The sequence below is a fragment of the Meleagris gallopavo genome, chromosome Z (assembly GCF_905368555.1).
Source record: "Meleagris gallopavo chromosome Z, MGAL_WU_HG_1.1, whole genome shotgun sequence".
NCBI classification, from domain to species: domain Eukaryota; kingdom Metazoa; phylum Chordata; class Aves; order Galliformes; family Phasianidae; genus Meleagris; species Meleagris gallopavo.
In genome coordinates, this window is record NC_139435.1 from 57,940,745 (window position 1) to 57,967,467 (window position 26,723).

At 36.6% G+C, this 26,723-nt stretch overlaps 1 protein-coding gene across 1 annotated transcript in view; it reads right to left on the minus strand.

The window, feature by feature from the left end:
• Positions 1–26,723, minus strand: part of ST8SIA4 (ST8 alpha-N-acetyl-neuraminide alpha-2,8-sialyltransferase 4) — a 55,211-nt gene that overhangs the window by 10,232 nt on the left and 18,256 nt on the right. Inside the window, exon 4 of the mRNA XM_085213307.1 lies at positions 20,480–20,773. Within this exon, the coding sequence (XP_085069433.1) occupies positions 20,480–20,773 (294 nt within the window). The remainder of the gene's footprint in view (positions 1–20,479; positions 20,774–26,723) is intronic.

Below are 26,723 nucleotides of genomic sequence, written 5' to 3' on the forward strand. Positions count from 1 at the left end.
GGTATGTTGGATGGCATGTTACGAATAGCAACTTACATTGAAGAAAGAGGTATCTTGTCACAGAAGCATTGCATAGCTTACCATAAAACTATGCTTCTAACTGTAGTCATTTTAAGTAATTATTCCCAAATAAGGAAAGTTGAATCACTTGTCTGACTTTAGCCTTTCTAAGGTCAAAGCTGAAACTTCCACTGTCTTCAGTTAAGCAGGATCTAGACTCAATTTATTTAGCTTATTTTCTAGAAGACGTTAGTTAAAATAACAAATTCTGAAGGAATAAAGCCTCTGCTAGTTCTCAGTTCTTTCTTTTTGAACTTTCATGTCTTCAGTGGGATTAATCACATCAGTGATATAAACAGCCCTTCATCTGACCCTCTCAACTGTATTACTTAAATGCATTAATGTATTAATTAAAAATCTATTAGGCAGAATACTCCATAAGGAAAACATGAAAGGATTCAAGAAGAGATAACACTGAGAATGCAACAGCCACTATGAAAACACTGCTGAGGGTTTGCATGAGACTGCCTTATATCTTTCAATGTACAGTATTTTTAAACAGTATGTGTATCAGCAAAATAAATCGTTGTTTAATGAAGAGCTGAAACATTCCTCAAATTGTCATTCACTTTCAACTAAGCTTAATTAACTATATCAATATTAAGGACTGTTTTTTCGTTTTGTTTTTTTTTTTCCATTATCCCATCATCTTACATTGTTAAGTTCCAAATTCAAATTTTTGCTTATGAAGGAGATTTAAAAGACCACTAAAGAGCTTGGACTCTGCATGGAAACCTTACTGTGAAAGACAATGAAAAAAATTAATGACATCAATGGTGAATATGACCATGGTGCATGGTACACACATTACACTGCCCCAGCTATCAGTAGGCATGGCCACCACCTTTCCACATAAATTTAACCACTGTGTACATAGTCTTTTCTGGATGTGGCAAAATAATTTAGAACATATTGAAGCTTACTATTTCCTGTCTCCAAGAAAAAAGAGAAAAACAAAAACAAAAACAAAAAAAAGGTACAACTCTCCTGGTTTTAGTAAACTATTCTGCTTTGAACTATTGTAGGAAGTTCTGCTCCCAAGACAGCCTTATCAACTTATGGCAAATCACCTCAATAAGAAAAGGATCAGCTAAGGATAAAGAAGTATCAAGTTATTGCATAGCACTGCATTTCTTTTGCCAGTAAATTAAGAATTACTTGCCAGTTAAAACCATGTAAGCATATGAACTCTTTGCTCATACATAAAAAGATTTTGGTATCGCAGCTGAAATCCTCTACAGCTGTAAGTGACATAAACCACATCTTATTTGGAAGTATAAGGCAGTAATCTTTATAAACGAAGAAGAGAATCTTCTCAGTCACTTTACAGAATACTTGTAAGACTGACAATGTGTCAACCTTTGAACCACTTCAGCATTATTTCCAAACCACCAAAACACTCTCATTTGAAACTAAATGACCTCCTTCACTTTTCATATCCAGAAAGTTAAGTATTGAGCTTGGTTTAGAAGAATATTGAAAGATGAATAAGCCTCTTTAGATATTTGATAAGAAAATTCAGCAAAAGAAAATAAATACCCCTCTTTTGGTCACTGATGAATCAGTGACAACAGCTTTTTTTCTGTTAAACTGTAAGATTATGTTATAAGGAACTCATATATTTCAGTATATTAAGGTCATATGATGCAGAAACTTTGACCCTTCATTCATAAACAAGGACTTTCAAAAATGCTCACGTTTTTGATTATGATGCAGAAGCACTCCAGCAGGACAGACGGACAACAACTGTTTCCTCAGAAATGCCCGCTAACAAATATATGACACACCACGACTGCAGAAAACATGGGCCTCAGTTTATCACATCTATGTGAAAAAAGTTTAAGTCATCAGGTCCTTTGCAAGTGCTCTGTACCCAGTACTGTACTAAAAAGTGGGAATGGATGACAGTATCTTCCATCTCTTTCAGTAGCTTCTGAAAGAGAACAGAAGCATATGTCTGCGGGGCCTAATTTTTAACAGGCAAGGGCCACCACAAAACACACCTGCAAGGCCAGTAGGTGTGTTTTATTAGGCTGAAAGAACATCACACTGCCACACCACTGCGAAGTTTAGCACTGAGGCACTTGAGACCTTGCCTGTAGCTGTCATGGCTAGGTATTTCACAATGTGAGCAAAAGTTGAACTTTGTATCAGAAATTCCAAATTAAAAACGAACAAACAAACAAACAAACCTCAAAAAGCAAAAAACAAGCTGTTCTTCTAAACACTTGTGCCTCAATACAAAACTGCTTGTACAAAGCATATTTCAACTGAAGAGAGATAATTTCTTCACTTAGCTATGAAACTCTGGTAAATGCTCTTGTTTTCACACTTGTGGGTACACTGTGTCTATGAAATTATTGATCTTTATGACATAAGAAAGAAACAGTAGGAATCAAAGTGGGCACTATTATACTTTTATTAGAAATAATTTAAAAGAAATGTCAAGGTTTCTATTAGGAAAATCCTCCTTTTTGAAGAAGTTAGTTGTTACTTGTATTTTCCATCTGCAAATAGCAAACTCTGGAAGAAAGGAGAAATAGGAAACAGAAATTTTATGAAATAAAAAAGTGAATGTGCAATTTAAGCAATAAACAATACATATTTATTATGATTCTGCACTTAATCTACAGAAGTAGCTGGAGTACATATGTATGTATATTTTTAAAAAGCAACTGCAATTATCTTTAAATAGGCTTTATACATGAAAGAAAAAATGTGATATAGCAGCTGTTTCAAATTAGATTTCACTAATGAAATTGTTGGCATTCCCGTAGAAAGTAACAGTGCACTATCCTGCTTTAACAGGTTCATAAAGAACCAGACTATAGTTTTAAGTCTTACCCTAAATTTCAATTGCTGGGCTAACTGAAAATGACAGGAGTGCAGAGACACTAGCCCATGCTTGTGTAACTTTTCTTTCAAAATTGTAAGTTATTTGTAAGTTATTCATAGCACTAACAAGAGACGTCCCCAAGAGCTTCTGTGAAAAGAGAATTGATGCAGCTACCAGAACACTAAACATGTCACAGTAGGAAAGTGAGGTCTTTTTTCAAGACAGCTACGATGTGACTGAAACTGAAAACTGATGTTTCACTTTCATTCCATGAGCAGTATATTAATGATCAAATAGGCAAAATAACTTATATGGCTATTCACACAGATACTATCATTCACATTATTTAGACACCAGATGAGTACAAGTACTCTGAGAACATAAAACAAATTTCCAAGCCTATTTTGCATATACATCAATTGCCTTTTTGGAAAATACAGATACATTTCTCTAAAGAGACAATAACAGTGAAGGCCCACCTTTACAGAAGACCTTAACAAGTATATGTAAGATGACTGACACAGATGAATGAGTGTGTTTAAAGAGTTGCAAAGGAGGCATATGAGGACAATGACCTACATTAAATTTGAGTTTCATTTACGTGCTACTGGCCTGTCAGTTGAACTGACTTGAAAATCTTATAGCAGTTAACATGCCAGAGAGATTTCTTGATGAAATAGTTTAAACTCTTATATGAGTTATGCATATGACATACAGACAACATCACTGAAGTCAGATACTAACAGAAGAATAAATCCTTGCCTGATCAGTCTGGTGGCATTCTGTGATGGAGCGATGGCATGGGTACAAAGAGAAAGGTCAACTGATGTTGTCTACCTGGACCTTTGCAAGGCCTTTGACATGGTCCCATACCACATCCTTATCACTAAGTTAGAGAAATATGGATTTGAAAGTTGGATACTTGGTGGATAAAGGGCTGGTTGGATGGTTACAGACATTGTTCTGGTCAACAGATCTATATCTAGGTGGAGGCTGTTCATGAGTGGTGTCCCTGAGGGGTTCATCTTAGACCAGTGCTCTTCAACATCATTACCAAAAACAGAGGCAGTGGGACTGAGTGCACCCTCAGCAAGTTTGCTGATGACACCATGCTTAGTGCTGCAGCTGACATAACATAAGGCGGAAATGCCATCCAGAGGGACCTGGACAGGCTTGAAAAGTGGGCCCAAATGGACATAAAGAGTTTAGCAAGGACAAGTATTAGGTGCTGCACTTGTTGTTGGAGCAATCCTGGATCTGAGTACAGACTGGGAGAAGAACTCATCAAGAGCAGCCCTGTGGAGAAGAACCTAGGGGTCCTGGCAGATGAAAACCTAGGCATGAGCCATCAGTGTATGCTTGCAGTCCAGAAGGCCAACTGTATCCCGAGCTGCATCAAAAGAGGAGTGGCCAGCAGGAAGAGGGAGGGGACTGTCCCCCTTCTGCTGTGCTGTTGTAAGGCCTCTTCTACAATATTGCATCCAGGGCTGGAGACCTCATAGCAGAGAAGATGTGGAACTGTTTATGTGATTCCAGAGGAGGGTCACAAAGATGACCAGAGATCTGGAACACCTCTGCTATGAAGAAAGCTTGAGGGAGTTGGGCATGTTCAGCATGAAGAATGCTGCAGAGAGATTTCATTTCAACCCTTCAGTACTCAAATGGAATTTATAAGCAGGAAGGAGATCACCAACTTTTTACACAGGCAGATAGGAATAGTGCAAGGGGGTACAGCTTGAAAATAAAAGGGGAGATTTAGGTTACATAGGAGGAAATTCTTTATTCATAGGGTGGTGGGGCAGTGGCACAGGCTGCTCAGAGAAGCTGTGGATGCCTCATCGCTGGGAGTGTTCAAGACCAGGTTGGATATGGCCTCGGGCAGCTTGAGCTGAGATGGGTAAGGAATGTCTCAAATCAACATCAGGCAATTAGCATCACTGTGGACAGTTTTATATCTGAAAGCATTTCTGTGTCAGCCTTTGAATGGGAGGGCCCAACAGTGTTTACTGACTGAAGATTTGGCCATTTGGCAAATGAAACCAGGTCAATATAGGAGACTGGGAGATGATATCACTGCATCCTGTGAAGGCAAGATAAAAGCTGGAGTCTCCTTACTTCCTCTTATCTGTTAAGTTAAATTTGCAAGGCCTGGAAGGAACAAGAAGTTCCTGCTGAGATCCCAAAGCCAGAAGCCATCACTCTAAAAAAGCAGGCTCAACTGTCACTTTCAGTTGACAACTGACCAACACAACCTTGGACGACCTGTCCACAGTAGGGGATTGGAACTGCATGATCTTTAAGGAACCTTCCAACTCAAGCCATTCCATGATTCTATATTAAGTTATTTTGATTTCTGCTCCCCTGGAATTGGAAATTCACAGTCTGAATTTGCTCTGTGGGGTAGGAGATTTGGTGCTGAGTGTGGGATGTCCATATCATACAAAGATCCTTTCCCACCTGGCAACACATACTGAGAGCATTTTTGCAGTTAGGGCATACTTAGTGTGCCACAAGAATAGCTCAGTTTATTTTTATCTGACATACATTTGCTTTAAGAACCTCCCATGAAGAACAGTAAAGTAATAGAACATTTACTTTAAAAACGCCCTTCTGATTCAAAGTAAAAACACACAACAGTTAACTACTGACTCAAATGGTATCAACAAAAGTCTCCAGGACATTTCCTAATGATTCTAACTAGCTTGTTTGAAATGTTCTTTGAGGTCTCTCACTAAAACTAGCCCACTGTACTCAATAAAGCAACATAACATTTATTTTTTCCCGTCTATAATGAAAGAGATATCATTCTTATTCTCCTCTGAGACTAAGTCTTTCAAGAATTAAGATTATGAGAAAAGATGCCAAATGTAAGATGGGTTTGTTGCTCATTGGGAAAGAATGCAAATATGTCAGTACAACAGCTATATTTTACTTGCCCGAGTTGTGCTTTGGCTGTCACTATGAAGAACAAAGTAAGTAACAGGGAAAAAAAAAGAAGAAAAAGAAGTAATTGTGTGCACATGTGCTTGCATGGAAAAGTGAATTTGCAGTTTTGAATCCAAACATTATCTAGGACTGTTCTTACTTTCCAAACTATTGAGACCAAAATCTATTGAGACCAAGCAATGCAAGAAGGGCATTTTAAATGTGAAAAGTTGATTCCAATTGAAGAATGAAACTGTTTAAAATTCAGTTATATTATTAGCAAACTGAACTTCTAACTAAATCCTACTAGAAGGATCACCGTATCAGTATGTTCTTCATTTATAATAACTGTCTTCTCATAGCCTTACTGTGCTGCCTGGCATGCATACACATCCTGTAATGTTAAGTTTTGTTAAGACTTCCTTAAACAAGATATTTTGAAAATCTGAAAATCTGTGTTAGGAATCCTCAGGTTCTAAGCCTTGGTCTGTTTGGCATTCCCTTGATAGTTTCTAGTAGAAACTATCACTTTTCTAGTTTTGTTTATTATTTGCAGTAGAAAAGAGTTTTTTTCCTGCTGATCATTGATCTTCCAGATCATTTATTCACTTTCATCTATGATTACCCACATCACATTTTTTCAGCTCTAAGGGAAGATGCGTCTTCCCTTAATTTTCATACTCTTTTCACTGTGCAACTCTCATTCAAAACAACTTTTAAAATATGTTTGAGCAAACATTTTGCCGATGGGACAATATTTTGTTCCATCTGTGGAACACCTTAGTCTTCATATTGTGCTTAACTGCCCAGCATTCTCACAGAAAATCCTGAACGGGACTTCTCAGTCTGCACAGTTTCTTTTAACCTCTTCCTTTATCAAAGTATATGAGCTTCTGGGAAGTCACCTTAATCACTTCTGTTTTCATCAGGACTTTCAAGACGCAGAAAGCACTCACTGTACTTGCAACTTTCCTAACAAGGTATTTACCTGCTCAGGGACATGATTTAGTGGAGGGTTGTTAGGGTTGTACGGTTGTTCTTAATATTTTAATCAAAGTATTCTACAACTTCAAATTGATTAGTATTTCTTTCCTCTGAAAATTTTAATACCATGTTACTGGGGTACAACTTGCACTAATGATTTTGTCTTTCACCAGGAGAGTAAATATTCGTATCAGTAGGAAAAAGATCTAGATTCTAGTAATAACGCTTTTCTAACAGAAGAAAAAAACAGCACAGCAAAACAATAATTAAAAATAAGAGCAAACAATTTTCTATCTCTGAGTTAAGGTCATAAAAGAAAAAAAAATAATGAAAGAGAAATTAGAATATAAATTAGACTACTTCAGGATGCATTTTGCTCACTGGACTGATAGCATAAAACCATTTTCGGCTTGTGCTGAACTCTCCTTGAAGCCTGAAGTCAGTCTAATATCAGCTCCCAGTTGATACAGTAAATCAACATGTGCAGTGCTATGTTATTTGTTCAACTACCCTCAATTATATAGAAGAAAATCCGACCTCTTGGTTTAATCAATAAAATTTGAAATATCTTTTTTAGAAATTACTACATAATATATCCATTACAGGCATTTAGATTTGAACAGTACAATGAGATAGAGCAGATTATTCAAATGCATATAAAAGCTATTGATTTTACCATAATAAATCCCACAGCTGCAATGAATTAATCAAGCAGAAGAACCAGACTTCATACTAATACAACTACTTCAATATAATAAGGAGGTAGAAGTTACTCCCTAAGATAAAGACTCCACAAGACTTCAAACAGGTAAAAAACATTCTTTAAAGCCTATTTTGAAGAACGTGATTGAACAGAAATAATTTGTTCCATCACAACTTAATATACAGATCAGGAGAAGTGAGACATAGCCTTACAAAGTCCATCAAATATGAAAAATACTTTTAAACAATACACTGGAGTCCACATTGTGGCTTTTCAATACTTAAAAGGAGTTTATAAAGAGGGGCAAAATAACTTTTTACACAGGTCGACAGTGATACAACAAGGGGCAATGGTTTTAAGCTAAAGGAGAGAAGATTTATACTAGATGTTGGTGAAGTTTTTACTGATAGACAGTACCTGGAGGAGTTCAAGGCCAGGTTGGATGGTGCCATGGACAATCTATCTAGTACTTAATCTGGTGGCTGGCAGTCCTGCCTGTCACAGGGAGTTTGGAGCTGGATGATCCTTGAGATCCCTTCCAACCCAAGCCATTCTGTGCCAAAGTATCAGTGTATTTAAAGAGCAAATGTTCATTTTTCATACTCTATTAAGCTGTAGCTTCACGGCAAACAATGCCAACCATAATGCTATTTATCAGCAATAAAATGTGATCAGAGCTCTGCCAAGCCCACCAACTGGTTTCACAAGCATATGCAACGGACTGAGAAAAAAACGGTTTGAGTCACTACTACACTGGGTCATAAATTAATATGTGATGACTATGAGAAAGGCTGCAGATTGCACTGATAAATTTTCCAGGCGATTTCCAACACAAATTCCCATGGTTTTAAGCAAAGAGATTAGTGCTTGATTTTCTTCCAGAAAGACTTCCTGTATTTATATTGCCGTCCTCCCAGATCTACCAACATGACAGCTTCCTGCATCAATTTTTCTGTTATACTACATATTTCAAAAAAGAGTGTAGAAAAATATAAAATAAAAAAAAAACTTTGTCATGATTGGTCAGTATTTGGGGAAAAAAAAAAGAAGAAAAAAAAAAAAGATGTGTCCTCTCTCTTTTTTATAGTTTATTTTATTTATTTTCTCTCCATGGGTTTTGTATGCTTTTAAATGCATATATAAAGTATGCAAGTTTACGTGTCTATTTTTATTAGTACTGTTAAAAAAGGTGAAACACAAATCAGTTAGCCAGATAACTGTAAAATTACATGAAGAAAAAAAAAAAAAAAGATTTGTGGTTGGAATTCACAGTTAACAATTCTTTTGAGAAGAAAGGAAATACTTGTCACTTTCTTGGTTAAAGCATTGGTCAAGCAGAAACTTATCTAACTCTAACTTACTATTATTCTAGACATTGTATAATGCCAGTGGCTCTACTAAGTCATCATCAGCCATATAATTAACAACAACTTAAGGTGAGATCTCCTGTCTGAAAGTCAAACTACTCAAATTCAAGTCATTAACATTATAGAATTAAAGTATGTTTACTTCTTGGAACACTTCCCAGATACTTTGTTGCTTTACATATTACAAACAAGTTAAATACACTGCAAACAAAAACAGAAAGACATATTTCCTCTTTTTCACCTCTGCTTCAGAGGATGATCACAGTATCAAAATTGCTTGGCAGTCTCATGAGTTAAAAGCATGAGAGTGTCAGGAAAATCCTGTGCTTTAAAAAACAGACCCTTCTACATTACCCTTGTGGGCGAGCAGCCTACTGCTCTGTAAAGGGATTCAGTTGGAAAGAAGCAGATGTTTACTATTGACAACATCATGGAGCTGAGATTTACGAAAGCATCGGCCAAATTTTCTTCTAACCACATAATCTGAAAGTAGTTCTTCTCCATCACCAGAATTCTTGCAGTCCACCTCTTAATTGATTCAGCCTTTCCACTGACCCTACAGATCTGCTCCTGTGTGAAACACCACTCCGGTCTCTAAGAAATCCAAACTACAGAGCATCACATTCTCACAAGATAAACCCTTTACAGGTAGTGGAAATCTCAGTGATCATCAGTGGGTCTGTAAGTCAAGCCCTGCACTCTTTTTCTAGCACCAGTTTACACACATCCCTTACAGCAGCCCCAAAGTCTCCACAGAAGGTTCACAGCTTGTGAGGATTCATGTGGCCATCCAGCTTCCCAGCTGCTGCCAGTAAGTATACCTCACTGTTCAAAAGGGAGAGCACACTGCAGCATCAAAAGAAGTGCTCTTTCCTGGATCCTGTCTTTAACAGCCTTCAGGGTTCTAACCTTTGTGATTTTTAAATGACTACTAGCTTTGTAGAAGGAACAACAACAACAAAAAAAAACAAAAACAAAAACCCACTCCAAAAAACACCTAAAACACTCAGGATTATTTTCTGAAAGCTTCTTGTCTTGAAGAGCAATATGCCATGGTCTACATTCTCTTTCTTGCATCTTCTTTGTCCCTTACAGACTAAACATGAGAAGGGCCTCATCTGGAAAGTTCTTGCCAGCATGCATATTCACAGTTTGCAAAGGCTGCAGATGAATTTGAGATTGTAAGAGCTGTCTGGAACATGAGGAGGAGGATACTACCCTTTTAGGCCTTCTGCATGTTACAGGCTTTGTCTGAAGATAAAGATTTTGACATAAGACAGACGTGCCACCTGTTGGTTTCAGTATGACTCCGGCGTACCCACTACTTCCTCTCCTTCCAGCACCTCTGGTGACTGTGCCTTCTTTTATACTGAAGTGAAGACGGAAAAACAAACAACAACAACAACAAAACCAACACAAAACCCCATGAACCTCCTAGATGTTCTGAAACCAGTAGTTGCTCTTACTCTTTGTAGGGTCTTCTCTCGGATCCTTTTGCAGATGTTCACTTGCAAGTTGTAAGAGAAAACAATTACTCAGTCTGGTTGGAAATTCTCCTATATCCCTCTGCTGGTTAATAGAGTACAACTAAGATTAAAAAGAAATACAAGCTCTAGCAATAGCTTTCTCTAAGTTAATTTTCTTTGACTACTCCACTAAATACACGCTTCAAAGAACACAATTACACTTGTGCCCACTAAAAATAGAAATGTAAATGACATGTCTGCAATGCTTTGAGGTATATCAAGTGTTATTTCAAAACAGAAATACTGAAAAGCAAATGTAAAAATAAAACTATTTTCTTTTACATTTACAAATACAATTTATATTCTTTTCTTGTGATCCATAAATTCACTTGCTAAAGATTAAAGGACAAATCTCAAAATCAGACTTCAGAGCAGCAAACTCAATCTGTCAGCGAATATGACATACAATCTAATCTCCCACACACAAAAAACATGTCTTCATTGTCTATATAGGAGCATTAGGGCAGCAGGACACCTGAGAAGAAGATTCCCAGGAATCAGCTGAAGGAAGTGCACAAGACAGTGCACGGCAAGACAGAGGCAAGAAGACACTGGCAAGAGATTAAAACCTTTCTCCCTGTGTAGCGAGCTTCTAACTGAGCAGTGGTGTGTCAGAATTCTGATATCAAAGAAACACAATCCAGAACTGTCACCTGATTGCTCAACCACTTTCTTTCCAAAAGTGTTCAGTGCTTAAGAACTCTGTTCACATTACAGCACTGACCTAACCGCCTGGCCTTTTAATTTCACAAATACATGAAATAAGTAATGCTCACCAGTTCCTCATCTTGTAACTCACCAAGTATTTTAATTCTCTGATGCAAACCAAGCAGACTAGAAGGCTTTTCTAGCCACTGAAAAACTCAGTTTTGCTTGATTTCACTCCCCCCACATAGCTGCTCACTGCCTCCCCAGTGCAATGGGGGAGATGACAGGAAGAGTGAAAGTGTGATAACTCATGCACTGAGATAAAGGCAGCTTATTAGACAAAGGAAATGGAAAAAAATCTGAAGTTATGCATAGGTAGTAACTCAGCACCTTACACACACAGACTAAAGGCCCAGCCACTCAGTCTTTCAGTGGTGGCTGTGTTGGAAGACAAAAAAGACAACAACAAAAAACATATTTATCTACTGCTGGCTTTTTATGCTCAGCATGGCTGAGCATACATGGAACATACACTTGGTCAGCTCAGGTCAATCACCCCAGCTGTACCTCTTCCCAGCCTCTTCTCCACCCAAGCCAGCTCAATGTGGGGGAAGAGAAAGACAAGGACAAGGCCCTGATGCCAGAACAGTGGTATGTTACCAACAGTGATTCAGCCACTAATCCAGAACACAGCATCTGTGTGCTGTGGCACAGGGCTACTGTGAAAAACGTTAATGTCATTCCAGCCAGACCTAGTCGTACACTTCACAAAGTGGAGGGAAGATGTGCTTTTTGTGTAATGTCTAAGTAGTCTTCTAAGGAAGAGGCAGAGTGTGTCCTCACAAGCAGTCTTTGGAAGTAAGGTAGTGATAAGCTTCAGCACTGGTAAACTTTAAAATGCCTAAGTTCTACTTAGCTCTGACCTGAAGTATTGGAGTCTTTCTCCATATAAGAACAGGAATCCAGGAACTTCAAACAAACCTGTTAAAACATTTTTTGAAGAAGCTCATGTGGACTAAAATGGGAGGCCATGACTGACATCAAGCCAAACTGCTCATTCATGCACTGGCACTACTTGTCCCAGCGTACCACTTCGCTGAAGGACCAGACTGTTTATTCAGTCTAATAAACTATCCAATTATTAGAGCTGGAGTAAAAGGTAACTGTTAGGACCTGCTAGAATCACTGTCCCTCTGCCAAAATCGTCCATTCTGAAAAACATGGCATACAGTTTTCTAGTTCAGTTTAAAAAATCAGTGGGACCTTCAGAAGTATATCAAAGAACAAAGGAACCAGAAGAAGTATGTGTATCCTTTCTTCTCTATTTTTTTTTCCCCTATGAAAATATGTAATGAAGATAAAACAAACAAACAAAACACTCAAGTCTTCTTAATTTTCTTTTTCTAACTATTTTTAGTTCTTATTCCAGTTGAAGAATCAGTTTGGAAAATATATTAATATAGTAGAATCTATTGCATCATAATAGCGCTCCAATTCTACTGAAAAATTTAGAATCATCCATGCAGGAAAATCAGAAGACCATTTTTAGTCACATCTTTTAAAACCATATCTGTTTGATAATTTCCACTCTACTTTGGAAATTAACTGATCATATGAATATGAAGAAATAAGTTACTGGCTAGATACTCATCATAACTGCTCCTTATCACAGAAGTTCATTAAGATGAAAGATAAATACACAGAATTTTGAAAACTCTACCCAACCATTTCAGACAAAATAAAAAATAGCAGAACTGTAAGTTTCACCTTCCTTTAAAGAAATAAAAGTAAACCTGACAGAACTTCCTCATTCACACATGTATCATACAGAACCAACAGACAGCTTACTTCATGTATCAAAAGTACTGAGAAACTCTTCTCCATCCAGTCAGCACTGCCCATTAAACACGGCTCTTTATGGACTCCATGGACCCCCTTTACAGTCTATGAATACTGTTTCTGATTTGCTTTTCTGTTGTGCATCAACAATTATTGTTACAGGAGCAAGATACAGACAAATAAGAGTTAGTTAATTTTGCACTTTTGTATACTTTTCAAAAACACAGAAATTAAAAGAATAATTAAAAGAGCATACAAAACAACTGAAAAATAACAAATCAGTAGCAAAACGTAAATATAGTGCGTGAATAAACTATGTGTAGTTTATCCTTTCCTTAGATGCTAACAGCCATGCTAACAGCCACAAACTAAGCTTCAAAAACTAGAAAATAAGCAATTTCATTGCTATTTTTCATATAACCAAGTCCGCTGCTCTCATCTGCTTGAAAGCTAAAATTCAACCTTAGGAGAGTAAGTTTTACAATTCCTAAGTACATCCATTGCTCATGTTTAGGAGCAAAGCAGTTGCCACAGCAAAAGGAACATGCACGTGCACGCACGCACACACATACACATACAAGAAACAACTGAGAGCTTTATTATCAACAAATAAATAAGAATAAAGGTTGTCTCTCTACAATCATGACCTGACTTTTCAGGTTCTACTCTGCTAAATGGACTAGACTGTGAAAAATATAAAAACATAGGTCACTTCAAAAGTCATGCTTCCTATTTCTTTCCATGGAAACTAGAACAGATACAAAAAGCATAGTAAAATTATTTGACAGAGAAAGTTCTTACCTACAAAACACTCTTCTTTCAACATAGTCACCACCACTAGCCATGCATTTTTGCCAATTACAAACAAGAGCTCACATGCCACACTCATGCACAGTCCAGCTTTCGCAGTGTTCACATCCACTGTTTGGTTTCCAGAAATGTTCATCAAACATCAATGAATGTGTCATTTTTTCCACATGGAGGAACTCAGTGACACACCTTTGCTCATATGCATTTGCATGTCAAATACCATTGTGAGAATGCTACCATCTGCCACAAGGCAACAACATGTAACAGAATATTGGTGGGAAGGTTCAACTTCTACTTTCATATCACCAACGTCCACCTCTGATGTTGTAGGCCAACATAATAAAATAGGAAGCATTACTTTCAGAGCAGCCTCATATCTGCTTCCCCTTATTGTCCTCCCCTACTTTAATTGGGTTTGCTCCCATTGAAAAAAAAGACTTATTTTTCTCAGAAAGCATCACATCTCATCTTTCCTAAACTTCCCCAAAACAGAAGAAGAAAAGAGATTTTGCGCAAAGCAATCAGCAGGACATACTGAGGAGCTCTAAGCCAGTTAAGTAGACTGGTAACTTTCATGGCATGCAGGATTCCAGCAGCCCTGGCCATCAGCTGCTGGCTGAGACTGGCCCAGGTGCTTTGGTGGTGTCTCAGCCTTAGGAAGAGGAGTACCATATGCTCTTCTCACATTAGGGAAAGATCTTGAGACATGGCGAATGACTTCACACAACATAAATTCTGAAAATCCAGACCGACTGGTGTCCCAGTGGTTTGAAAGAATTTGGCAGACAAAGCCAGCTCTACTAATAGGTTAGACCAAGTCAGAAGGATACTTTTGACACAGAAACGCTATTTCTACACCCACGTTTATAGAAAACAGGAACGTGGTTTACTGGAAAGCAGAGAAATCTGATTTTTTTTTCCACATATTGAGTATTTTTTCTGACATGATGTAAGAGTCTTTCTCATTTTGTATTAAATCTGTGCTCTTATTTTCAGTTTATTGGCCATCTTTTTCTTTCCTTGATTTCTGCAGTGACTGCAATCCATGTAGTTCAAAATATCTTTTCTTTAGGAACATATTTTAGCAGTAAGAAACAATATGGTAGCAGTAAAGAAAGGAGCAGAACTGTTTACAGTATCAATTGCTCCTGGAAATTGTTTCTTTATTAGCAGAGAGCTGCTGGAGAAGTATTTGATTTCTGCCCGTTTCAGTTTCTCAGAATACTTCTGTATTTCCCACAGTGAAGGGCTCCAGAGCTGTGGTGAAGCTGTGCAAAAGGTCACTCCACTCAAACGACAGCTGTTTGCTTTCACCAACAAAGGGAAAAAGACTCTGCAGTGAAATGCCCATAAATAGACAAGGCATACTCTTTACACAGGCACAACACAGAGATTTCAGTGGGAATTCTGCTGTGTTTAGTGTAGGATCAAGTCTAATACCACTCTCGTAAAGGCAGTAGCGAGGAGGAAGTTAGTGGAGCCCAAACTAATCCCACAGGATGCCCATGCAGTTGTTGTGTATCCCTAAGCCTGAAGGAATCTTCTGTGAAGCTGTTGCAATGATTTACCGCTGGTGAGTGACTCATAGTTCATGGGATGACTCCAACAGGAAAAAAGCCAAGAAAATATTCTCACACATTAAGATAAATGTGAGAATTTTGTTTTGCAGAGACAGGGAGGAAATATGAGAAAAACTGCAGAAAATAAAAGGACAGTGTTGGCAGGAGTGAGGGTGTTTCCGCATCTTCAGCCCATGTCTTCCAATACGCACCGGCAGATGTGGGCTCTGGGAGTTAACTCTGGCCTCTAATGCATCAACATTGCCTATCCTCAGCAGCTCTCCCTGCTCCCCCTGGGGAACTGGAAGACAGCACCAACAGGAAAAAGCATCTGCTTGTCCTCTTTCCAGGTTTAGTTGTCTGCCATCATCAGAAATAAACAAGAGCATCTGGACTCTGATCCCTGGAAGCTCAGTTCCTGTTTGCCTACACTGCAGTTTAGCAAGCCTTCCAGTGGAACTCTGCTACTGAAACTAGATTGTACAGACACACTTCACGTTTGAAAGGGTATCAAACACCTGGAATAGATCATTAAAAACAATCCTAATAATGAAAGTGTTCAGTATAAATCAAAGTTTCTGAAATTTGTTGCTAAATTCAATTAAAAAAAATAATAATGCTGTTTGTTCATCTTAATTACTTTATAATTAACCTTCCTAGGGCTGGCAAAGAAGAGAGCGAAGAATCTTTTAATCAATTAAGCTCCTCATTTATAGATTCTACCTCTATCTTGAACTCAGTTTGGTACTAACTACCTCAATTATTTTGTCAATAATGCGTGCACAATTACATTAAAAATTCCATTAAAAGAGCTTTTAGAAACACTTCAAGAGGAAATCATGCAACTGCCCCCCAAACACTTTTTAAATCTGATTTTTAACTCAATAAACAAACTTCTTGATCAAGAAGTACAAAAGTTAAAAAAAAAAACAATTAGTAATTATCATATGGAACTACTAGATCATCTTGGTATTAAACTGCCCAAGTTAAATATATGTATACCTCAGCCATTTAAAATTTATGCTACTGGTTAAGATACTAGCTGCCACGCTGGACTTAGTGTTTATATAATCTCTTCTTCAAACTTTGAATCTCTCTGAGATTTTAGAGGAGAAGAGGAGAAGACATCATTCACATAAGTTTAATAAGCCATGGAATCAAAAAAAAAAAAAAAAAAAAAGCAATTTCTTTTTTAAACACCACATTACCTCTTTTATGACCCAAAACATGCAAGAATAGACAGAAAAAAGTTTTCAGAATGTTCTCAGAATACAGACTTTATGCTAGCATGTGATCAAAATCAACTCCCAAACACTAAGTACTGCTCAGAAAATTGCTTTTATTAAAAGAAAAGGAAAAAAAAAAAAAAAAAAAAGGACAGAATCTCAATGATCTATGCGATTGCAGCAAAACTGCTGTTATTAAATAGAGCACATAGAGTTTAGTGACTCTAGATTACAACAGGAGTTCAAGAAAACTACTGTCCTGTCTTTGGCAACTGACTATGCCTTACAGTTTATAGACTAATGAAGGAAAAATCTAATTTGCTTGAACAATGTGGCAGTGTGATACGTACAAAAGGAATAGAGGCAATCCTTTCCAAGCCTTATGGCCATCAGCCTCCATCCTTCAGCATTCAAGATCTCCATTACTACTAAGTGTGTCAGACTGACTTTATAAGCATTAGTTATTAAATTATTTAGCACACAATACACTACATTTCTGTGTTTTTCAGTTAATTGTCAGTGTGTTAGATAACTCATTATCAATTTACGTTTACATAAGCAGTCTGTTCTTCAGGAAAAATAAGTCAGAACTGAAACCTGTTAAGAATAGTTACACGCTCTTTTTAGTCTGTTTTCAGGCCTGTAGTACAGAGTTGTATATTTTTGGATTATGAAGACCTGTAGTTGCAGTGTAATACGTTTCAAATACAAGCCTCATTTCACCCAGCTGAATGATAAGGATGTGGTGTAGCCCTCGAAACAAAAACCAGCAAGGCTGCTGAAGTTCTCAAAAACAGCTAAGGGACTATTTTAGCTTATTAAAGATAAAACTGCACCTTTTATTCACCTCCATAAGCATATATTTTCCAACTAAGTATGGTAGATCGGTACATCCTCCTGGTATTATGTCTTTGGCACAGTCTAAGAAAATTCTCACTGTGCTTTAGTTACACCAGGATGATTTAAAAATGTAGGAAGCAATATATGAACCAGGCTGACTTTCCTGAGTGATTCTCTTATCACTGAAGTCTAAGTTAAAGTAGTTCTAACTACCTTCATATCAATTATTATTTAATCCAAAATATGGCTACTCAAAGCCAGAATGGTTTGGTATTATTAACACAAGAGAAGGAAAATAAGTGAATTTTTATTTGTATGGAAGTTAAAAGAAGCTTGAAGATGTTACAATTAGAGGACAACAACTGCTCCAAGCATTCGTAAATTAAAAGGTCATTATGCCGCATTGAAACTAAGATACAAATATTTGAGAGCAATGCACTCTACCCAACAGTCATTTCCTCATGTAAAGGAAGACAAACGACAGAACACATCTCCTGCAGTTCAGATTTCCTTATCATTCTTTCATCAACAACTCGAATTTCATTTCCCTCTTACGGCTTAAGACACTGAAAGACATAGCATAAGCCTTACAATCTCAATTGCACACATGTGCTCAGACACCTATTAAGAATGGTCTGCACAAGCCTTGCAGTGTTTTCACACAATTTTTGTGGGTGGATTTCCTGTTTTCTCATCCAAGTAGAAGCTGTTTTCAGGTTGTGTTTATTTTATCTTTTCTGTTTTGCAGCACCGTGGGCCCTCCGCAGGTCATCACTATTTACTTTATGTGGTCACAAAGACTTACACTTGCAAAACACAGCTTGCAAAAGTATGAAAAATAAATAGATTCATGAAATTCATGATTCAGATTCATGAAACAAGGACTGCTTCATAGGTGTATTTTAGGAAGTGTCTCTTCATAAGCTCATAAATTATAAGTTTACCAGATTTGAAAAAGATATGACATAACAGAATAAAATATGAATATTTCACTTAAAAATTATGTAGCTACATTGCACACACTGCTTTAAATGGCAATGGGGTTAGGTGTCCTTTAGTTTCAAACTGAAATTAACACCCATAGCTTGCTTAAATTCTCCCATGTCTTACTGCTCAAAATGGGCTGATTTGACATCAGTTCACTTACAGAAAACATTAATTTTTAGCTCAGACATGCTTAATTTAAAAATATTTTTTGCTCATTTGTTTCCCATGCTGCCATGCTATTCCATTTAAAATAGAAACCAAACACATCTTAGAAGGGTTTAATGCAACATATAAAGAGACGATACTCACTCCTTAAATTTAACCTTGTTGTAATACAAGCCTCATTACTATGGACTGGTGTCGTAAGTCTGCTTTCTGTAAAATCTAAGAAGAGTTCCAAATGTATTATTGCTAGCTGCATCACTTCCAAATTTGACTCATGAAGACACATTCATGTCATGCATTACACTTTATATATAAAGTCAAGGGTGAAATCAAGCACGAATTTATCTTCTAATTTTTATCTTCCTATTTGGTTCTTATTTTAATTACAAAAAAGAATATTAAAGAATACTTGATGATATAGAATTACCTCCCAGAAGAACAAAACAGCAAAAGCAACCTGATAAAACAACAAAGCCTGAAAATGGAGTGCCTAGCAGTTAGAGCAAAGATTCAAGAGATTTGTCTAGTCACATCAGATTACACCAATAGCTATAAGTGGAAATACGGTACAGCCTAAATTTTCATCAACAACTGTGATGGCAGATTTTATTTTTACTTCAGAGAGACAATGAAGGTTCTAATTTCTGGAAATGAGGCCCTCTGGAGGGGCCCTATGTTGGGCAACTGACAGAGTATTCTCAATTGCGATTCATTCTGGACAATTTTGCCTAGACTCAGCAGATGGGAACAAGAACAGCTGCTTGTAATTTAAAAGTGAACTTATTCAGATTTATACACACATGCAAAGCCCACTGCACTTATCTATGCGCTATAGGCACTTTGAACACTTGAAAATTCAACACAATCAAGGCCCAAAAGTAATTAAACTGTAACTGTATAATGAAAGAACTATCCACCAGAAAACTGAGTAACATAGTGAAAAAATCAATGAAAGCCCAAAAGGGACAGTGATTTCTTTCAGTGCCAGAATTATACCATATGAAGAACAGAGCAGTCAGTCTATCTGAGACATGGCAGAAGAAGAGAAACACACTCAAAAGCCCTAATACCCAAAAGAAGGACATATTTCTAAGCTTTATTCTCATGTTCTCATACTACACTGGGCTATCAGATGAAAATATCCCCTCTGCTCCCATCTTTGCTGCTGTAACACAACAAACTTTTTAGGCAGATACATAAAGCTTGCACAGCAATTAATGATTAAGACATCTCCCAAAACTCCATGAATTGGACAGTTCAAGGAAAAGAAGCTGAAAATTATCACAGTGTCATATTTCATGTAACAAATAGATATTGTACTACCGTATTCTGAATGTTTTTCATGTATAGCCCTCATACTTGCAATGCAGCCTTCAACTAAGAGTTTTGTTTGATTAAGAGGTTGAAGAACCAAGCCTCTGCACAAAGAGTGAATGTGAATCTTTTTGGTCAATACTCTTGAAGTGACCAAGCACCTGGCTGAATTCAAAAGGAGAAAGTTTGCTACTTAGGCATTAAGTCTTAGGCATTTTGGGAAGGAGCTCATTACTTTCAGATCTGCCAGACTTCATTATCTGCATGGTTGTTATCCAACGCCAACATGTTGCCTGAATTTGTATTTCTACTCCATAGTCTTGCCCAAAAAAGGACAAACAGCACTTTTATTGTCCTCTGATTTGTTAAGAATACAAATATTCTTTGAATCCTGTCTGTTTTTCATCAATTTCCCACTCTAATGAGCATAAAAATACTTTGCATATGAAAGCAGAAGAGAAATATTATTGTGCTGTCGCATTTCAATTGCTTGCATTACAGTGGGCTAAATGAGTGGATAACATTTATTGCCGAACAAGCTTATTTCATCATAAATGCAATCCATTACAACAATAGGGGAAATATGCTAATAATTTTAACAATTTATGCGCTCTTTTTTTCTGGCTGCTAGAAATTCTAGTTTTGAGTTTCATTGTGCCAAGGACAGACCAGTCTTTTCCAGACACTTACCCTCTGACAGCATGAATAAGTCTCAGTGATGGATAGGCGGTTCGCACTTTCAATTTATTCTTAAGGATTAATGCATTAACCCACTCCACATGCTTCTCTCCGCCTTTGACCATGAAAGCAGGGATCCAAAGGACACTGTCATTCAGCATGGATAGTCTACGCACAAATTTTTCTCTGTCACTCTCATTCCGAAAGCCTCCAAATGCTCTTTGTACAACTGATGGGTTCATGGTAATAAAATCAGATTTATTTCCCACATCTGCAGCAAACTCCACCACGGGAGCTAGATTGCACCTGAAGAGGAAGAAATTAATGGAAAAAATGAAAATAAATATGAAACATTAACTCAGAAAAATGTATGCATGAAGGAAAAGCTAAAAATGAACATGCAAGCCTATTTCAATTGACATGAGGAAAAAATACCAGTCATAGTAAGTGTGATTGCACATTTTGCCAACATTTTCAGACTTCAAAAAACCGAAACACACTGAATGCAACTAAGTCAGTGAGAAAAGACTTTTCTGTACATTTGAAAACAATGTCATCATGCTTTAAAAGCACAGCTCAGAGTATGCCTTGTAATACCTATTACCTTTCATTAGTGTTCATTTCTCATCTTCTTGTTACCAGCAACTCACATACTTACAGGAAATCTTGTCAGCCAATGTAGGTATAATTTATATACTCATTGCCTTTTTGCTCAGTACAGTATTTAAGTATAATTGACAAATTAAATTTAGTTCATATTAAAAAGATTTTTGTTTTTTTAGAATATCACTGCAGCTGATCAGATGTTTTGAAATTTAATGTTTTTATTTCATTTTGAAATTAAATTTTTTTTGGAAAAAAAAAAAAAAAAATCATGTTTCCATTCTGCCATGATGTCTTATGGCCAAACCTCGTCCAACCTGCAGTAACTTTGCTGTTCTCATCAGGCTTTTGCTCTCATATCTTTCCATCTCTGTCATATAAATATGTGTATCATAAGCAGGAAGCCCTTCCCTATGGCAGCACAAAAGACAGGTGTTCTGTACTTCAGAAACTACCTATGATTTCAGTGATGAGTTAGACCTAAGAAAAATCACCTCCAGAACATCTTCTGTGAATTCACCTCTATCTTACATGTACCAGTGCAGCACCTTGACACCATATATTCATGATTTAGCAAACTTTTTAGCTGAGTGAAAGGATGTTAAGTGATGTCAGATGTAATTTCCATGTTATTATATTCCAACATAACGTCACTCTACTAGTTCTGCAATTATTTTCTGGCACAATGAACTTATTGCTTAAGCTTAATCCTTTAGCATCTTCTACTGGTCAGATACTTACGTGATACAAAAATAACTCAATTCAGCATGGTGATAGAGATTAATACCCATGATCTAGGCCTAGATAACAATACTAATTTCTTAAAACGACACCTTATTCTGTAATTATCAAGTAAAGTGGTGCAATCATCTTCAGAAATAAATGTTCATAAGGCTATAAACCCTACATATTCTGAAGAGATACAGTTGCCCAACTTTCTCATGACATGGAGGCAGATGTGAGTTTTCTTGGGAAATGGATTTACATTTTTCTGTAACTCTGCACATCTGCTCGATAAACTTTCTCCACATGTGTACAAGAGTTTGTGCAATGGTAGCACTCGTTCTGAACTGACTGCACAAGAAAATATGTATTATCAGATAGCTTCCAGAAATCTTTATAGAAAAGTACATTCAAAGCTAATAAAACTGGCTATCATGTGTTTGCCTTCAGACTTGAGTGTGTGTAAATAACTTCTGTTACGTATTTTTGAGTTTTATCTTAGACTCTAATGCATCTTTATATGTTAACATCGCTTCATACAGCTACTGAAATTTTAGAGTTAATTTTGCTAGCCAACATCAATGATCTACCAGGATTCTTCCATGACAGTTATCAGGATTCTTTCATGAAAACATCCTATACATAGACTCATATACCTACTTTCTGCCAAGTAAATTAAGAAGTCTATTAATTGAAACACTTTGAAACAGGCAATGCAATAGCCTTTCCTGCTTATTTAGGCACAGAACTCCATGCACATCCACAGGAGTAAAAAGGAGGTGAGCAGGACACCGCAGCTTTGACATTAAGTACCTAGGATTTTGTACACAATAAATAAAACCTTACTTTTTTATTAAGTTGACACTGCTATACTAAATCCATTAGAATAAATAGAAGACTATCATTTACTGAGCTCCCTCTTTCTCACATGCTGCATTGCTGATACTTTGCAGCAATACTGTTGTTTAAAATTTGAGTCCAAAACACAATTTTCTGCAACATGCCATATCTTGCACCACATACACACACTTTTATTCTAGAAGTACTTCTTTGTTGCCTTCACCTTAGACAATCCAACTAAGTGGACTGCAGATCAGAGTTGAGTAGGACAAAGTTTACAACAAGGCTACTAAAATTGGGATGGTAAGAACAGGTTGGAAATAATAGTCACATGCAGCACAGAAAATCAGTTCGGTCAATTACAATAAAATCTAATGAATATACATTAGATTTTAACAAGGTTTGTAAAGCTGGTTCTCCTGAGCCCAAGCTCTTGACTGCTTAAAGGGAAAAGGATGAAATGTCTCTTGCTTCAGGAAAAAAAATAAATAAATTAATTAAAAAATTGCCAAATAATGACTTCCCTGAGTTCCTTTTAGTTTTCTTTTGTTTTTCCATTAAAAAAAAAAAATCATTTCAAGTGCACTCTTCAGTCTTTTAAACTAACAACTGATGAATAATATTGTCTTTCTATATATGTATTTAAATCAGAATCTCTAGCTACTTCTTTCTTCCGTTGCACTAAGATGACGACTATTCACTTATTCCCCTAATTCTTGTAAGCACATTTTCTACAGTAGAAGTGTTCAGAAGGTAGTCTAATGAGACAAAATATTAAGTAAAGCTGGGAGAGGGAGTTAGCCAAAACCGAAGAGGGACAAGGTTCATAATGACAGAATGTGAGACAGTAGTACAAAGCAGCACCAAGGAAGGTTCAGCATGGATATTAGGAAAAATTTATTCTGGTCTGCTCTGGAATGGATTTCCTAAAGACGTGGTTGATCTCCATGCTTTCCATGCTTGTCAGTGTTCAGGACACACTTGGGTAATGTGGAACTACGTGAATATGAGTTTATAGAAGTCATTTCTTATCGCAGTTCCATTAGCTTTCTACATTTACGTCCTTAAATCACCTCTTATATTAGAAATTATTTTTTTTCCCCGTAAAAAAGAAAAAAGATAGAAGAAAAATGCTCCAATGTTGGACTTCTAAATACTTATGGAGTGTATTCAGTACTTTGGCCCACCAGCATTTGTGGCACAGGTGCTACTTATTGACAGAAGAAGTTCAGCTTCATACTGAAACATCTCCGTTTCATTTCTGTTGCCAGAACAGGCTGAATGACTTATCATTCACAGCACCTTCCAGCAGTCGAAGTTATCATTAGGTGAAGCCAAAAAGAAAATGTGGCCACAAGAAATCAGACCTATATCAAGAATCTCCTGAGGTGGAAGCTACGCATGTCTATGGAAGGCCATCCAAATTATTGAGGAAGCATATTTGTAGACTGCACTTGTTAAGCATTTTGATGCTCAAGAAGGGACAGTGAAGGAAAAAAAAAAAAAGAGTGCCACATTTAAGAGCTGAAAATACTCTAATGAGCTAGTGATGACACGTTCAAAGGAAGTGTTTTGTTTTGAAGTCAAGTCTGTTTAACTGGCAACTTCTCTTTTGACAGATCAACTTCCTTGTGCATCCAGCTCCACTGGCACAATGGTTGTGCTTCAAGCAAGGCAAATTAAATGAGCTTTGAAATACAAAAGCTAATACTTAAAAATGAAAAAATAATAGTTTCAAGATATAACTAAATTACTACCCTCAAACTTATGCTTCTGACAAAATTACAACTTTTTTTCCTATCAATTTAAGGAACAAAACAGAAGAAAAAAAGATACTACCACTGTCCACTCAGATTAAGATTTGAGGGGAGACAGAGAAATTTCAGCTATCCTCCTGAAATGAGAAATCACATGTCCACACTATTGTTGGCAGGTCTGTCATTTTATTCTTTCCAAATAGAGCTGCTAATTGTCTGCTGCTCACATCACAATTGTCCGCAAAACCGGGACATCGGAGAGGAAGTGGGACAGATTATCTTCCTCCTCACACAGAATCAAACAGCAGATCTATTAAATGACTACAAGCTTTTTCCATCTCAAATTCACTAAGCATGAGACTGGATAAAGCAAGAAATGAAAGTTAAGTGACACTGGAAAAATAAGAGCTAGGTTCGTCTATTAAAATAGCATTACCAACAATGGCAAAAATTTCCAGATTCATTCCTAGGTGTTGACACTTAAACTGGAAGGAAAAAATTCTGTGCTGGGCAAAAGGATTTGTAATATAAAAATTGTGCACTTCAATCCAAAGAAGCAATTAAATACTGATATTCTGACATGGTCGTTCCTTGCCAAAGCAGGTCTGTGGCAGTGAAGAAGCTTCATGTAACATGTCTTAGCTACTTCAGGTCCACATAGACCAACTAAAATGGATTTCTCCAGAAGTAGCATCACCAGGAGTAATCTACAAGATTTTGCTACTCATTTACATATTTTATCAAAAAAATTGCAAAAATCTAGTTGGCAACTGCTTTTGACAAGGTTCCATAATAAAAACTAAAGTCCATTAAAAAAAGAGGTGGGGAGGGGAGGAGATAGGAACAGGGGAAAGAAGGAAGGAGATAATTATAATATATGCAGGTTACTCTGAAAGTAACGCCTATTTATTTCCATAGAAACTATAACAGAAACAAACATTACAGTAACATCAATTGAGATAGGTAATATGCCTAACAGAGCCTTGGTCTCTGACGTCCAGGATGAAAAAGTGTAGACAACAGGAAAGCAAAATGTATCACATTTAACTCTCAGATCTAGTGAATACCATCTGACCCAACCACTATAAAAACAGCTGAAAAGAGCACCATGTGAAAAACAGCTCCTGAAACAGAACTGTGCTATTTAAACATTTAAAATGCAATCAGATTAATTACCTAGTATTTTCATTCTAATTTACTTTATGGAATCAGTTATTTGGGAATGCTTCAGAGTCTTTTCCAGGCCTGGCAGCAACATATACTTTCCTTTAGCTTGCCACCACAAAAGTTCTAAAGGTGCAAGGATCAATAAGGTGTTTAAAAAAAAAAAAAAAAAAAAAAAAAACAGAAAAAACAAAAAGGATAGGAGAAACAGGAAAGTAGTATAGTATAGTAGTAGCATAGACATCGTAAGTTTTTTTTTATTATTTTTTTTTATTAGTGAAGAGCCCCTGTGCTTACCATTTTAGCTAGGTGTGTCACATTTTCTGCTGTCAAAGCAAGCATGACTTTGCTAAACTTGTGGAACTAATCCGTTTTATCCTGGCAGAAGACATGTCCCTAGACTCTTCATTTCTGATGTTCCAAAAACAAAGTGCCCAAGTGATCAAGTAACTAAAAAAGAGACCACTTTAAAATGTCCAGTAAATACAGTAAATCTGCTTATGCTTATATTACATTCCTTGCAAAAATGACTCTTGCATAAAGAAAAACTGCGCTGTTTTACTTGTAAAATTTGTAGGATTTCAGGAATGCTTACTATTTACCTCTATTTTAGATGTCTTTTTTAAAACATTCTTCTAAATTTTAGTATTCTAATTATCTTGTGTCTTTGTTGGATGAATGCTCTTTGATAGGTACTGTTAAACAGAAGGCTGGATTGTCTCGAAGAAAGATGGCCAGTTATTAGCAACTTTGGATGACTTTCAAAGACACTAATTTACACCTGATAGCACCTGGGAAACCGCTAGGTACTGACTACATCTTTACTTTCATAGGGCATATATTCTCTTATTCTCTGTCTTTATTAGTTATTACTAAGATCTTCATATCATTTTAATAGAAAGATTAAAATTTAGGGTATTCTATCCTTTTCAGTTTCACAGATTTTCACCATCAGCTTAATCATAAAATCAGTGGTATTGGTGTTGGATCTACCATTAAAACTCCTATTCTAAGAAATGACCCTCTCTCAAACACAAATACCTTTGTTTTAGATCTCATAAAAGAAAAAGAACATAAATTAGTATCAAAATCAACTGGATCATAAATTTAATCCCAATAGTATAAATTACTTTTTGTAGCACTTAAATATAATGCACTCAGCATCATGA